We start from the raw sequence: 16028 nt of genomic DNA, 5'->3' as shown, positions 1-16028 counted from the left end.
CTGTATTTATTAATTTTTTTAACCAGTTTTAGTAGATTTTTGTAGATTCCTTAGGATTTCTCTGCAAATTAAAAGAGCTTTACCTCTTCCTTTCTAGTCTCATTTGGCCTTTATTTCTTTTTCTTCTTTCTTATTTCTCCTTTTCTTATTTCTTTTTATTATTGTTCTCACTAAGATCTCCTTTAAATAATGCTGAATAGAAATACTGAGGTTGTACATTTTTTTATTGGTGTCTGTTCTAGAGGCAAAGCATGGGATATTTCAGCTATGCGTTTATTGTAGGTTTTTCATATATGTCTTTATTAGGTTGAGGAAATTCTTTCTGTTCCTACTTTGCTGAACATTAAAAAAAGTAATGTATTTTGCAAAATGCTTTATCTGCTTCTATTTAAATGTGTACTATTACCTCTTCCTTCATCTATTAATGTGGTGAATTACCTTGATTTTTGTATCTTGAAATAATTAGCATTCAAGCTTGACCATGTTGTATCATTGTTTTATATACTGCTGGATTTTAGTTGCTAATTATTTTTATTAAGAATTTTTGTATCTATATCCATGAATGGTATCGGTTTTTGCTTCCATTTTCTTGTATTATTCTTTTCTGGTCATAAAATTTTCATATCTTCTTCCCTTAGACCAGGTAGGTTGTTGTTTGGGGGACTTATGATCTTAATACCATGAATTGAATTTACCTGCGTTTCTTATCAAAGCCTAACTCCAAGGTTGAAGTAGACAGAGGGTGGGCAGAGGAGGCTCCAAAGTGTATTTCTTTCTTCTTGTTTTTTGGTCCTAGTGACAAATTCTGGGGAAGAATAAAACTGTTACCCAGCATCTGTTACAGTAGTATGTTGCTGTTTAGTAAATATTTTCATTTATATTTTTCATAAAAGGTGTACAACAGTATTGTATATTAAGAAATATTATCATTAATATAATTTGTGGTTTAAATGGGAAACCACATTTCCCATTTAATGGCAAAATCAATGATATAATTGTTGTTAATAATACATGCTTCTAACCATATAAGTGATTTTTTAAAATTTTAAGCCTTTCTCTATAAAAGGGCATTTGTACTGTAGAGAATTGAGGCTGCTTGGAGTTTTGCTATAAAGCACTAGTATACCATGTTTTATATTTCAATTGCTTCCCCAAGAGTCTTATAAATTTCATTCTCTGCTCTTTCAGTCATATGGTCAAAATCAATTTCCTCTCAGAGACCTGGAATTTTAGTGAAAAATAAAACGAGAACAAATACGCCCTCCTGATTCAGTGTTCACCTTGGAAGTGGGTTGGAAGAATGCCTGACATTCATTTCTAAGCAGTTGCTATGGATGGTGGAATCCTTTCTTATGTGAACCATTAACACAGCTAATAATTGAAAAACGTCATTTCCAAGTGTTGTCAGAACTGAGGATAAGAATAGACTGAACTAAGTTGAAATCATAATATTGCATTAAAACTGAGAAATATGTAAATAACTACAGTAAAATTCTATGCTGATTTTATATGCATAATCTAATAATGAAGAAAGAGGTTCAGATCTTAAAGTGGGATATCATGAGTCTTTGATATGGACAGAATAAAATCTCTGTGAATGACCATAAAAATGTTTCTTTCTCTCCTTTCAGTGGCACATGGCAAAAGAATGTTATAAACAGTGATATTAATATAGTTCATAAACTTTATTTTTAGAAGAGTTTTAGGTTTTTGTAAAAAAATTGTGAAGATAGCACAAAGTGTTCATATACAGCCCATACCCGATTTGCCTTTTTGTTAGCATTTTACGTTACCAGTCCACCAATAATGATGCAGTGTTATAGTACATTTTATATTCAGATGTCTTGGTTTTATCATGATGGCCCTTTTCAGATCCAAAATACAACCCAGAGTGCAACATCACATTGATTCATCATTTCTTCCAAGACTTTCCTTGACTTTGCCAATTTCTAAAATTTTCTTCTTTTTTCCATGGTTTGGCAGTTTTGAGGAGTACTAGTCGGGTATTTCAGAGAAGGCAAAGGCACCCCACTCCAGTACTCTTGCCTGGAGAGTCCCATGGATGGAGGAGCCTGGTAGGCTGCAGTTCATGGGGTTGCTAAGAGTCGGACACGACTGAGTGACTTCACTTTCACTTTTCACTTTCATGCACTGGAGAAGGAAATGGCAACCCACTCCAGTGTTCTTGCCTGGAGAATCCCAGGGATGGAGAAGCCTGGTGGGCTGCCATCTATGGGGTCGCACAGAGTCGGAGACGACTGAAGTGACTTACCAGCAGCAGCAGCAGCAGCAGTCAGGTATTTTGCAGAATGTCTCTCAGTTGGGCCTGATCTGATATTTCCCCCATGACTTCACAGGGCTTGTAGATTTGGGGAAGAGGACAACACAGGTAAAATACCAGTGCCATATTATTCACACCATATCTAGGGTATGTGTTAAAAGTATGTGACATCATTACTGATACTGTTAATGTTGACTTTGATCATGTGGCTGTATAGTGTTGTCAGATCTCTTTTTCAAACTTGCCATACTGTACTCTCTGGAAGGAATTTACAATAGACAACCTCTACTTAAGGACTGGGGAATTATGCTCCACCAATTTCAGGTGGAATATTTTCACAGATTGTTTAGAGCCTGTCTTATTATGTTCATATTGATATAAGTAAATTATTTAATAAAAATAAATGGAGAAAAATAGACTAATCCTATGCAGAAGAACTCCAGAGGAGCCTGGGGGCTCCATGAGGCAGAAAAAGTCAGATATGACTGAATGACTAACACACACACACATATAAAATATTTTAAAAATGTTCACGTAACACCTAGAAAAACAGGAAAAGAGAACAAAAGAAAAAGAGAGAGAGGGAAGAAATAGGAAAAATAAAATAAAATGGCAGAATTAAGTCCTAATTTTTTCATAATTAAGTAGCCTAGATATAGCAATTAAATGACAGAGATTGGAAGAATTGGTGCAAAAACACAAGCCAACTGTATGCTGTCAACAAGCTCACTTAAAAATGACACATAGGATTTCCCTTGTGGCTTAGTGGTAAAGAATCTGCCTGTCAATGCAGGAGACATGGCCTATCCCTAATGTGGGAAGATCCCGCATGCCAGGAGCAACTAAGCCCAGGGGCCACAACTTTTAAGCCTGTGCTCTAGAGCCAGGAGCCACAACTACTGAATCCTATGAGCCCTGCAGCCCATGCTCTGCAACAAGAGAAGCCAAAGTAATGAGAAGCCTGTGCAATGCAACTAGAGTGCAGAGAAAAGAAAACTACTGAAGACAAAGAGGGTCATTATATTTTGATAAATGTATCAATCTACCATAACAGTCTTAAATGCACCAAAATTCAGAGCCTTGAAATAGGTGAAGCAAGTCGGATCTAACTGAAAGGAGAAATAGACAAGCCCATAGAGTTCGAAATTTTAACACCCACTCTCAGGACCTGATAGAACACCTTAGGAAAAAAAAAAAACTTAGCATGAAATTAGAAAATCTGACCAGCACAACCAACCAATAGTTTATAATCGACATACATTGGACATATTTATAATTGTACATGTTTTTTCAAGAGCCTAAGGAATATTTACCAATATAGTCAAAACTCTAGACTATAAAATATGCTTCAACAAATTTAAAAGCACTGAAATTATACAACATATATGCTCTGGCCATTCTAGAACCAAACTGGAAAGTAATAGCAGATAACCATTTGGAGAAACCTAAATACAAAAAAATTAAACAGCACACTTCTAAATAATCTGAGCTAAAGAGGAAGTATCATCAAAAACAAAATAATAATATAGAACTGAATGAAAATGAGAACATATATAAAAGCATTTGAGATGAAAATAGTATCAAAGGGAAATTTATACCACTCAGTACTTACATTGGAAATAAGTATCAAATCAATAACCTAATTTCCAATTCCCTGAAAAAAAACAAAACTATAAGAACGAAAGAAACCAAAAGTAAGCATAAGGAAGGAAATAATGAATTTAAAAGCAGAAATCATCAAGTTGAAAATAAAAAGATGTAGAAAATCACCAAACAAAATATCTTCGGAAATATCAACATAATTGATAAAACTCTAGCAAGACTGATGAAAATAAATGAGAGAAAAGTCAGCAATAACACAATTGAAACCTGCACATTACTGCACATCCTACAGCCATTAAAAATAATAAGGGGATAATATAAGCAACTTTACATTTGTAAATTTGGCTTTTTGAAAGAAGATAAGGAGGAGGCAATGGCAACCCACTCCAGTACTCTCGCCTGGAAAATCCCATGGACGGAGGAGCCTGGTGGGCTGCAGTCCATGGGGTCACTAAGAGTTAGACACGACTGAGCGACTTCACTTTCACTTTTCCTTTCAGGTATTGGAGAAGGAAATGCCAACCCACTCCAGTGTTCTTGCCTGGAGAATCCTGGGGACTGGGGAGCCTGTTGGGCTGCCGTCTATGGGGTCGCACAGAGTCGGACACGACTGAAGTGACTCAGCAGCAGCAGCAAGGACAAATTATCTTCTGTGCATCACTGACTCCATGGACATGAGTTTGAGCAAGCCCTGGGAGTTGGTGATGGACAGGGAAGCCTGGCGTGCTACAGTCCATGAAGTTGCAGAGTTGGACAACTGAGCGACTGAACTGACCTGAAGGAGAAATTCATCTAAAACCACAAAGTACCCGGGCACAATTCAGAAAAAAAAGGGCTGCATTCTGGCCTGCAGAGTAAACCAATTGGTCAAAGTGACAGAATTTTCTCATTAGTAAAAACATATTACCACCTACTTGATTAATCTTTCCTGGTTTACTTTTGTAGACTTAACCATTTTATACTCCAACACAGTACTGGACATCCTTCTCTCTTGATAACACTTGGGGGTAATATATGTTTGTAGAATTTTGGCACATTATTAGAGCATATATTAGGTGTAGTAACAGTAAATTTTTGCACCTTACTCAATGCCTCACACTAAATGTGTCCATAATTAATGCACTTAAATGAAAAGATATAAATACTTCATACTAAACAGTTTTAAATAGTCTTACAACTTAAACATGAGCATTAAATAATCATTTTTTGTATGCCATCCATGCTAGGTTATATTCTGAACATGATTTTATTTCCATGTATCTTACATTTTTGCAGAGTGTATTAGCCGGAGTATGTGTGTGTACTTATTCCTATTAGCCTTTTATATTTAGTTGAGTTCACTCAGTTGTGTCCGACTCTTTGCGACCCCATGAACTGCAGCACGCCAGGCCTCCCTGTCCATCACCAACTCTCGGAGTTTACTCAAATTCATGTCCATTGAGTCGGTGATGCCATCCAACCATCTCATCCTCTGTCGTCCCATTCTCCTCCTGCGCTCAATCTTTCCCAGCATCAGGGTCTTTTCAAATAAGTCAGTTCTTTGCATCAGGTGGCCAAAGTATTGGAGTTTCAGCTTCAACATCAGTCCTTCCAGTGAACACCCAGGACTTATCTCCTTTAGGATGGACTGTTTGAATCTCCTTGCAGTCCCACAGACTCTCAAGAGTCTTCTCCAACACTACAGTTCAAAGCCATCAATTCTTCGGCGCTCAGCTTTCTTTATAGTCCAACTCTCATATCCTTGTTGCAAAAGTAATTGCCGTTTTGCATTGTTGAACTTTGTCATTTGATACTGGGATACATTCTTAAATAAATGTGATTGTGCAACAGTTATGAACCATTTCTCAATCGGAATGTGATGTGTGATAAAAAGTGGATTTTATATGACAACTGGTGATGATCAGCTCAGTGTCAGCAGAGAAGTTCCAAAGCACTTCCCAAAGCCAAAATTGCACTGAGAAAAGGTCAGACCACCGTTTGGTAGTCTGCTACCTGTCTGATCCCCTCTGAATCCCAGTGAAAACATTACCTCTAAGAAGTATGCTCAGCAAATCAATGAGACGCAAAGAAAACTGCAACAGCTGCAGCCAGCATTGGTTAGCAGAAAGGGCCCAATTCTTCTTCACGACAACCACAGCCTGACCACACATGATACAACCAATGGTTCAGAAGCTGAACAAATTGTGTTACGGAGTTTTGCCTCATCTGCCATATTCACCTGACCTCTCACCAACCAATTACCATTTCTTCAAACATCTTGACAACTTTTTGCAGGGAAAATGCTTTCACAGACAGCAGAAGGCAAAAAATGCTTTCCAAGAGTTTATCGAATCCTGAAGCATGGGTTTTTACACTACAGGAATAAACAAATTTATTTCTCATTGGCAAACATATGTTGATTTTAATTGCTCCTATTTGGATTATTAAATATGTGTTTAAGCCTAATTATAATGATTTAAAACTCACAGTCTGAAACTGCAATTACATTTGCACCAACCTAAAGCTTCTCGTTAAATACCAATAAATCACTCTCTGTTTTAAATAGTATTCCCAAAAGACTGTTCTATACATCTGTGTCTCTTTTGCTGTCTCGCATACAGGGTTGTCGTTACCATCTTTCTAAATTCCATATATATGCATTAGTATACTGTATTGGTGTTTTTCTTTCTGGCTTACTTCACTCTGTATAATAGGCTCCAGTATCATCCACCTCATTAGAACTGATTCAAATGTATTCTTTTTAATGGCTGAGTAATACTCCATTGTGTATATGTACCACAGCTTTCTGATCCATTCATCTGCTGATGGACATCTAGGTTGCTTCCATGTCCTGGCTATTATAAACAGTGCTGCGATGAACATTGGGGTACATGTGTCTCTTTCAATTCTGGTTTCCTCAGTGTGTATGCCCAGCAGTGGGATTGCTGGGTCGTATGGCAGTTCTATTTCCAGTTTTTTAAGGAATCTCCACACTGTTCTCCAGAGTGGTTGTACTAGTTTGCATTCCTACCAACAGTGTAAGAGAGTTCCCTTTTCTCCACACCCTCTCCAGCAATTATTGCTTGTAGACTTTTGGATCGCAGTCATTCTGACTGGCGTGAAATGGTACCTCATTGTGGTTTTGATTTGTATTTCTCTGATAATGAGTGATGTTGAGCATCTTTTCATGTGTTTGTTAGCCATCTGTATGTCTTCTTTGGAGAAATGAGGAACACATGTACACCCATGGCGGATGCATGTTGATATATGGCAAAACCAATACAATATTGTAAAGTAAAAATAAATAAATAAATAAAATAAAAAAATAAAAAGAAAAAAGAAAAATTCTTTGACTTTTCTTTACCCTTCTTCCCCATATATTAAAAATAAATAAATAAATAGTATTCCCACACAAGGCTTTTGTAGAATGATTTAGCATTTCAGAATTTGATAATTATGTGACACTGAAAAAATCAACTTTTTAAGCAAGTAAAACCTGAGCAGACCCTGAAATACAGTAATAGGAATGTAAAAATTAGTATGTGGGGCCTCTGAAGAGATAACTAGAACAATCTAAACTCTTTCCAATATCCTTATATGAATTTCATTTTACATTTATTTAATATATTTTACACTTTATAATTTAAAATCTCAAATAATTTCCATATTCAAATACATTCATAAGACTCATGCAATATTGCAGTTTTATACTACATTATGACTATGAATGAATAAAAAATGCTACTGTGGTGTGGGCTTCCCAGGTGGGCTAGTGGTAAAGAATCCCCCTGCTGATACAGGAGATGTAAGAGACGTGGGTTTGATCCTTGGGTCAAGAAGTTTCTCTGGAGGTGGAAATGGCAACCCACTCCAGTATTCTTGCCTGGAGAATCCCATGGACAGAAGAGGGGGTATAGTCTTGGCGGGTACAGTCTATAGGGTTGCCAAGAGTCAGACAAGACTGAAGTGACTTAGTACACGTTGTGGTGTGGGTACAATATGGAAGGTAACATTAATGGCAAGATATGTAATGAAACAATTAACAAAATATAATTAAATGCAAGTTACCCTTGCTTTAGTAGACAAGGAAAAGAATAGCAACAAACTCCATGTATTTTAAACATCTTGTAAGCATTCAGTTCAGTTCAGTTCAGTTCAGTTGCTCAGTCGTGTCCGACTCTGCAACTCCATGGACTGCAGCACGCCAGGATTCCCTATCCATCACCAACTCCCAGAGCTTGCTCAAACTTGTGTCCATGGAGTCGGTGATGCCATCCAACCATCTCATCCTCTGTCATCCCCTTCTCCTCCTAGCATATAAATAAAAATGCATAGAGGAAGTACAGCTGTTAGTATACCACCTCAACAAGAGCCAGCAATGGCCATCCTCACCCTGTTCAGATTCAGTGCCAGGTCCACATCTGCTCCATCCTCTGCAACTGCTCACTCTCCTCAGCAACAACTGCCTTTGCCCTAGTGGAAAATGACACTCAAGGCAGAGAGTTGAGAGGGCATGCTCGGCACAGACCAGGGGGCATGCTCGGCACAGACCAGGGTGTGCAATAGGGCAATCATATGAAACAGGCCAGGGCCCGGGGAAGTTTTCATCTGCTTCCACCACCCTGTTGCTGGGAGCAAGCGTGCATGTGCTTTTCACTAGCAGAGTCTAGGTTTCTTACAACATTTCTGTTTTCAAACCAGATAGGGCTTCTGTTCTCAGTTTGAGACCATAAGCCTAGGGTGCATAATACGTTGTTCAAATTACTTATTCCCCAGGGAAAATTTCTTAGCCTATGATATTCTCCTTTTCTGTGTCCCCTCTCTAGGGGTGCAGGTCCCAACCTGATCATTTCTCCCCATTCCTTCCTGACTCCACATGGATCTGTCTTTATAGATTTGGTTGCAGAAGAATCTTTTTGCCAATCTCCAGTTTGTTTTTGGTGAGAATTACTTCACTGACTCAGATTGTAAAGGATCTGTCTGCAATGTGGGAGACCTTGGTTCAGTCTCTGGGTGAGGAAGATCCCCTGGAGAAGGGAATGGCTACTCACTCCAGTATTCTTGCCCGGAGAATCCCCATGGACAGAGGAGCCTGTCGGGTTACAGTCCGTGGGGTTGCAAAGAGTCAGACATGACTGAGCGAGTAACACAAGCACTTAGATGTGTTTTTGATGGTCTCATGGCAGGAGGGAACATAGCATCCTCCTACTATGCTGTCTTGATCTCTTCTCCCCTAAATGAGTTTCTGAGAAACAATTTTTAAATACTAAAAGTAAGAGGATATGTTATATAGTAAAAAGAAACATTTCTGAGGGCAGATCAGTAAACTGGCATAAATCAAAGTGTCATTTCAGTTTATTCCTCCATTTTCTCCAGGGATATAACTTCTCCCCAGTCAGAAGTTATTAGTGCTGGTGCTGCTAAGTCACTTTAGTCATGTCCGACTCTGTGCGACCTCATAGACAGCACCCCATCAGGCTCGTCTGTCCCTGGGATTCTCCAGGCAAGAATACAGGAGTGGGTTGCCATTTCCTTCTCCAATGCATGCATTCATGCTAAGTCGCTTCAGTCGTGTCTGTCTCTATGTGACCCTATGGACAGCAGCCCATTAGGCTCTTCTGGCCACAGGATTCTCTAGGCAGGAATACTGGAGTGGGTTTCCATTAAAAATACCATCCTGCACACTATCTAAAGAATTTTATAAGAAGTAAAATTGAACCAAACATCTTTGACCAATGGAAAGAAAGCCTCAATTATTTTATGAATTTAAGTTTTATGTCAAAGTTTCTGCATTGCCAATACCAATCAGACACCATTCAGCTTCTGCTGAAACCTTGTCTCTTTGTGGTTCAAACTGAGCCACAAGATCTTCTTGGAGAGCTACAGAGTGCTAAAAAGCAGATGCCTTTCAACTTATAGATTTATTGTATTATAAACACTGAATGGTGCCTGTAGGCTGTGGGTATTAAATTGTGTGTAACATGTGATGCCAGATTCTAAAGGTTTACTCTTGAACAGCACTAACCAGTAGAACTTTCTTCTTTGACTGAATGTTTCATGTCTGCTCTGTCCAATCTCATGTACATATTGAGTACATGAAATATTTCTAGTCAGCTGAGATATATATGTAAATGGGAAAAAAGACTTTAAGACAAAGAGATGAGCATTTATTAGGACATTTTTGTAATAAATTGTTATAAAATAAATCTTGTCATATTCTTTATGGTAAGCCACTGCAGCAATTGCTAGGAATAAAATATATTACCCAGAGTTTAGAATGAGAGAGAACTAAAGACTAAAGGTCTTCAACCATTCATTCCTTCATCAAACATTTATGTTTTATTATAGTGAAGGTAATTTGTTAGATGATGAACATTTAAAAACATAGGATTTTTGCCTTCAAAACTCACAAAGATTAATGAGAATGATTTATAAGTGAACTTTGCCAACTAATTCTAATGCATGTTAAAAGAGTAATATGTAAGACTATAACCTTGGCAAGAAGTAAGTAACTTTCCATAGGATTGATTGCGGGTTGAGCAAGGGAAGAAAGGAGAGACTCTCAGTCTGTCTCGTGAACAATGAGTCAGTGTGGGGCATTTCAGGTAAGGAAATATTGATATGCAAAACTGTTAATTCATGGATGGACTTAGTACATTAAAGGGAATTCTTCAAGGTTTCAGTATGTTTATAGAAGATGCCACTGGTTGCAAGCAACAGCATGACAGTCAGTCTCAGGTTAATAGTAATAGTATAGAAACCCCATCAGGCTTTCAACAAAGAGATTATTTAGAGAGTTAGATACAGGCATTAGAGGGCTAGAAAAGCAAATTCAATATAAAATAAGATAATGGCAGTCAAAACAGCTATCAACTCTTGGGCTCTAGAAACAAATGCAAGCAATCAATGGTATGAGAACAGAGACACTTAGAAGTGCGTACCTATGAAGCTGGAGCTTAGGTCTCTCAGGGGAAATTACTGCTTACTTCATGCCGATACCTTTCAGGGTACGTAAGTTAGTTTTAGTGAGCGAAAAGAAGCTGGAGTAACACTGACAAGAATAGCAGTTGAAAGGAAAACATAGTCTAGTGACTCTTCCTAGTTACTGTTTTCAACTCTTCTTAGAGCCTAATATAAAATAAAATGAGAATTTTTTTTTAAAAGGTATTTATAATGCCTCCAGGCTTAGCATCCCAATGAGGAGGTACAATTTGGAATGGGATAAAACAATTACTATCACAGTAGATTTCATTGGTCAATCAGTATTTATACATGCCCTTCTATAAATTTAACTTTCACACCATGACAATTACATGAATAAAACACTTTCACTGTCTCTACAAAAATGTGAGTAACAAAATACCAAGAATTAGTATGATTTTGGGGCAACAGTCCCAGGATCCATCTCTGAGTAATGTAAATTACTCTTCTTGTTCATTCTCAGTCTCTCCAAATAGTCTATAATTTGGGAGATCAACTTATAAAGCAAACTACCACCAGGAATTCTTATATAAACTGATGAGTAAAGGACAAAAGAGTAGTTAATATTAATAAGAATAGTTAGTATAAACCTGGGTACATGAGACAGTATGCATATGTGTGTGCACGCATAAAATATAAAAGGAAGAAAATGCATAAATGTATCAATTCTTGCTTCTATGATAGGTTAATTGTTGTATTTTCCTTCTTTGTCCATCTGTTTTTGTTGTTGTTGTTCATTATCACCCAGTTAGCACTTTAGGTTTCTTATCTGGTCAGGTAACACAAACATTGTCACCTGCCATGGGAACAAAAGCTTTCAAATTAACATTGGCCAAATTCGTAGGGATAAAAAGCCAAGTTTGTATAAATAAATTATTATGTGTAAATATGAGAGGAGCAGGAGCAAATCTTGATGTCAACTTTTGATTCCTTGACTCATTTATTTTAGTTTGGGCTGAACCACAACATATAACACGGTTATTCGGTGTATATACTCCATCCTGAAAGATAGAAACACACAGTTTCAGCATATTCTTTCTCAATTTGGGCTGTAATAGAGTCTTCACTAGACTATTAGACTATTGTGCCATTCTCTTATCCCAGAGCCTTCAAAGTAACCCTGTAATTCTATCGGAAGGAGTGAATTTTATAGGCAGGATCCAATTCTAACACTTTGATATGAAATAAGTTCCTTGACAAAAACAACTTTGGGAAGAATACTAGAACATAAAGTAAGTTGTTCCCTAAGTTCACAGAATGTTGGCCGTGGTGGAAGAGTTGTGAACATGAGATGCATGTCCGTTGAAGGTGCTACATGTTTATTTCAGCGAAGCAAAGTAGTTGACATCTCCGTATTGGAAGGGATCCAGGACAGTGAGTCTGCCACCAGCTGTGTGGCTGGTCCATCTAGAGAACTGTGACAGCTCTATATCATGACAACATTTACCTCTGCTGTTGGCAGATAAGACACTCAGGTAACCAGGTCAGACTCAGTGAAGAAACCTTATTTTTGTAGAGTCCATACCTAGACTCTTTTTTTTTTTTTTTTAAATCATGACCACAATATACTTAGGTACCAGAATGGCTGGGAAAGAGACTTAGTATTGTCCAGTATGTATATATACTCATTCTGCTGAGCTTCAAATAAAAGCAGATGTTTTAATATCCATTATCTTTTTCTCAAAACCTATGCTTTGTTCTCTTCTAATCTTTCCATTCTATTCTTTCCAGTTCTTGACAATAAGGCCAAAGCAGAGCTATCACCCATTAATCTGTCCAGATCCATATTTCTAACCATTTCTTAATATAAAATAGATGACTTAAATATCCTCCCCTGGGTCTTGCCTATTGGCAAAATTTCTCTGCACTATTGTCTTTCTGGGAAGTTGTTGATTGAGACTGTGGTATTCCAGCAGTCCAATTCTGATTGTTATGAGTATGGCCTGAAAATAATTTGTTAAACAAGCAAAAAGTTTATACCTCCAATCAGATGGTGGTGCCTGTGTACTTCCAGATTGTAGATGCAGATTGAGGAAAGGAAAGGATGAAACTCGAGTGGTTGCTCTGAGAGTCTCAGCCACCTATTGGAGCACCTCTCTTGTGCCTCTGGTTCCCTGGTGGCTCAGATGGTAAGGAAGCTGCCTGCAGTGCAGGAGACCTGGGTTTGATCCCTGAGTCAGGAAGATCCCCTGGAGGATGGCTTGGCAGCCCACTCCAATATTCTGGCCTGGCGAATTCCATGGACGGAAGCCTGGCGGGCTACAGTCCATGTCATTGCAGTCAGGCACGGCTGAGCAACTGAGCAGGCATGCGTGATCTCTTGGGACCGCAGATCCTATTTGTCTGATGATACGCTCTGGTTATGAACGCCCAAACTTCTGACTTGCTGAGCTAGATAACATGCACTTCTTGGTAGACTGCTGAGATACCTTCATCACTTGATGTTTTATGTCAGGTATTCAGTCTCTGACAAGGGTTTAAAAAACAAGACAGGAGTAGGTTTTTAACAAAGATAATCATTATCTTCTGATTTCATAGTTTTGCAGACTCTCACTGCCAGAATACCAATGGATAGTGGTAGATTTGGAGCTGAGATACAACAATTTAAATATCACAGTTGGTCTGTGAGAGTGAAAGGTAGGTTGAGCTGGCATCATAAACATCTCTTACCTTTGATAAAAAACTTCATTTTCTATTAATATAGTTAGCAACTCAACTGGGTTGATTTAGGGAGTAACATGGCATGTGTGTGTGTGTGTGTGCTAAGTCATTTCAGCCCTGTCTGACTCTTTGCGACCCCTGGTCTGTAGCCCACCAGACTCCTCTGTTCATGGGATTCTCCAGGCAAGAATACTGGAGTGGGTTGCCACGCGCTCCTCCAGGGGATCTTCCCAGCTCAGGGATCTAACCCTCATCTCTGAGGTCTCCTTAGTTGGCAGGAGAGTTGTGTACCACCAGAGCCACCTGTCAAGCCTGTAACATGGCATGCTGCTGCTGCTGCATCACTTTAGTCTTGTCTGACTCTGTGTGATCCCATAGACAGCAGCCGACCAGGTTCCCCTGAGCCTGGAATTCTCCAGGCAAGAACACTGGAGTGGGTTGCCATTTCCTTCTCCAATGGTAACATGGCATATTTTCCCTTTAAAAAGAAAAATCTAGCAACATAATAAATAATAGATTTGAGAGGAAGGAAGATAGTATTAGTGATAGGAAATCTAATTAAGGTATTTTTACATTAGGTCAAGCCAGAGATGTTATGGGAATGAATAATGCATAAGCAGGGAGAGGAGGAGGTACAGGAAACCGAGATCACAGTTTCTATTATTTGATTATTAATTGGGTATGCACTGTGAGGGAGAAAGAATGAACATTCATTAACATGAACAAAACTGATTTCTTATGTGGATGATAATGGTCTTAACCAGGATAGTAATATATAAAGAACAGCATGTTTTAGGGACAAAAATTTTGTTTTAAGACCTCTGACAGTGGTTGAAAGATACATGTGATAGGCAGAATAATGGCCCCCACAGAGATATCAATGTTCTACCAGAGCCAGTGACTGAATTTACTTAGTGAAAGGAGTTTTGCACATGTTAAGGACCTTGAAATGGGAAAGTTATCTGAAATTACAAAAGTTGCCCCAGTGTAATCAAAGGGTCCTTAAGACTAGAAGGTAGGAGTGTCAGAGAAGGATACACAAAGATGCTACACAGCTGCCTTTGAGGATGAAGGAAATGGCCACGAGCTAAGGAATGCAAGCAGCCCCAGGAACAGAAAAAGTCAAGGAGACAGGTTCTCTACTAGAACCTCAGAAGGAACACTGCCTTTTTGACACCTTGATTCCAGCTCTGTGAGACTGGTGAATTGTAAGATAACTCTCACAATTATGTATGTTATTTTAAGCCACTAAATTTGTGCTTCCAGGTGGTGATAATGGTAAAGAACCTGCCTGCCAATGCCCTGGAGAAGGGTATGGCAACCCACTCCAGTATTCGTGCCTGGAGAATCCCATGGACAGAGGAGCCAACTGGTCTACAGTCCATGGGGTGTCAAAGAGTCTGACAGGACTGATCACAGCAATAGTTTTCCAAAGTGGTATCAGATGACACTCCCATTAGCAGAGTATGAGAGCTAGTTTCTTTTGCATCCTCATTAGCAATGGTCAGTGTTGCTGTTTTAGCGTTTCTGTTGGATGCCTGGTGGTATCCCTTCATGGCTTTACTTGAACCTTCTGTGATGAGATATTTTTTTCATTTTTCATGTTGGCCTTCGGGTACTGTTTTTTGTGAGCTACTTTTTAAGGGTTTTGACTGCTTTTTAAAATGTAGTTGCCTTAACTATAAACATTTTATTTTAGGAATTCAAAAAACATTATGGAGTCAGATACAACTGAACGACTTTCACTTTCTTTTTTTGATGTGGATTAAATAGCTGTTTTCCTATGTGTCTATTTCTGGACTTAGATCTGTGCTGTTGGTCTATTTGCCTATTGTTTTGCCAAAACTACCCTATCTACATTATTCAGCCTTATACGGATTATTAATTATCAGACAGTAAAGGTACTAACTTCTCCATTTTCATAAAATAGTCTGGGATCATGTTGGCTCTTCTTGATCCATTGTGGTGCCATTTATATTTTACAATAAAATTTTCATTAAGGCCCCCCCACACAGATACCTACACATACACACCTTCTAAAATTTTTGATCTGACTGAATAGATAATACACTAAAAATAGAAGAACTAAATAAGAAATAGTTCTAAAAATAGTTCTTATTTATTTTTTGGATTAGTTTCTGATACTTTTACACCAAAAATGTTTTCAATGTAATTTCTAGTCATTCCTATGTGTTTTCTTAATGGGCTGAATCCATAGCATCACAAACAGAATGAGTTACAAATCCAGTATCAAAGAATTTCTACTCATGATAGTATACAGAATTTTAAATTGAACCTAACAATCTATTAGCAGGGCATATTTAAATTACTAATTTAAAAAAGAAGTACAGTTATCTCACAGGCTAGTAAAGTGATGCTTAAAATTCTCCAAGCCAGGCTTCAGCAATATGTGAACCGTGAAATTCCAGATGTTCAAGCTGGTTTTAGAAAAGGCAGAGGAACCAGAGATCAAATTGCCAACATCCGCTGGATCATGGAAAAAGCAAGAGAGTTCCAGAAAAAC

General features: G+C 38.2%; 1 protein-coding gene across 6 annotated transcripts in view; it reads left to right on the top strand.

The window, feature by feature from the left end:
- The window catches only part of LOC147349201 (uncharacterized), a 372827-nt gene that overhangs the window by 220535 nt on the left and 136264 nt on the right, over positions 1-16028 (top strand). For 2 of the 6 annotated variants that reach the window (XR_015149588.1, XM_086363381.1), the window contains exon 3: positions 1189-1443. The exons of the other annotated variants lie outside the window; for them this stretch is intronic. Coding sequence is in view for 1 of the 2 variants with exons in the window: in XM_086363381.1 (XP_086219507.1) it covers positions 1189-1233 (45 nt within the window). In the remaining variant the exon portion in view is untranslated. Of the gene's footprint in view, positions 1-1188; positions 1444-16028 lie in introns of those variants that run through there. 6 annotated transcript variants of the gene reach the window in all.

Source organism: Bos grunniens, chromosome 21 (assembly GCF_055505025.1).
Source record: "Bos grunniens cultivar Pamir isolate PY7600 chromosome 21, Bosgru_T2T1.0, whole genome shotgun sequence".
In the NCBI taxonomy this organism is placed as follows: domain Eukaryota; kingdom Metazoa; phylum Chordata; class Mammalia; order Artiodactyla; family Bovidae; genus Bos; species Bos grunniens.
Note: the sequence above shows the minus strand (reverse complement) of the source record. Positions and strands in the feature narration are given on the sequence as shown.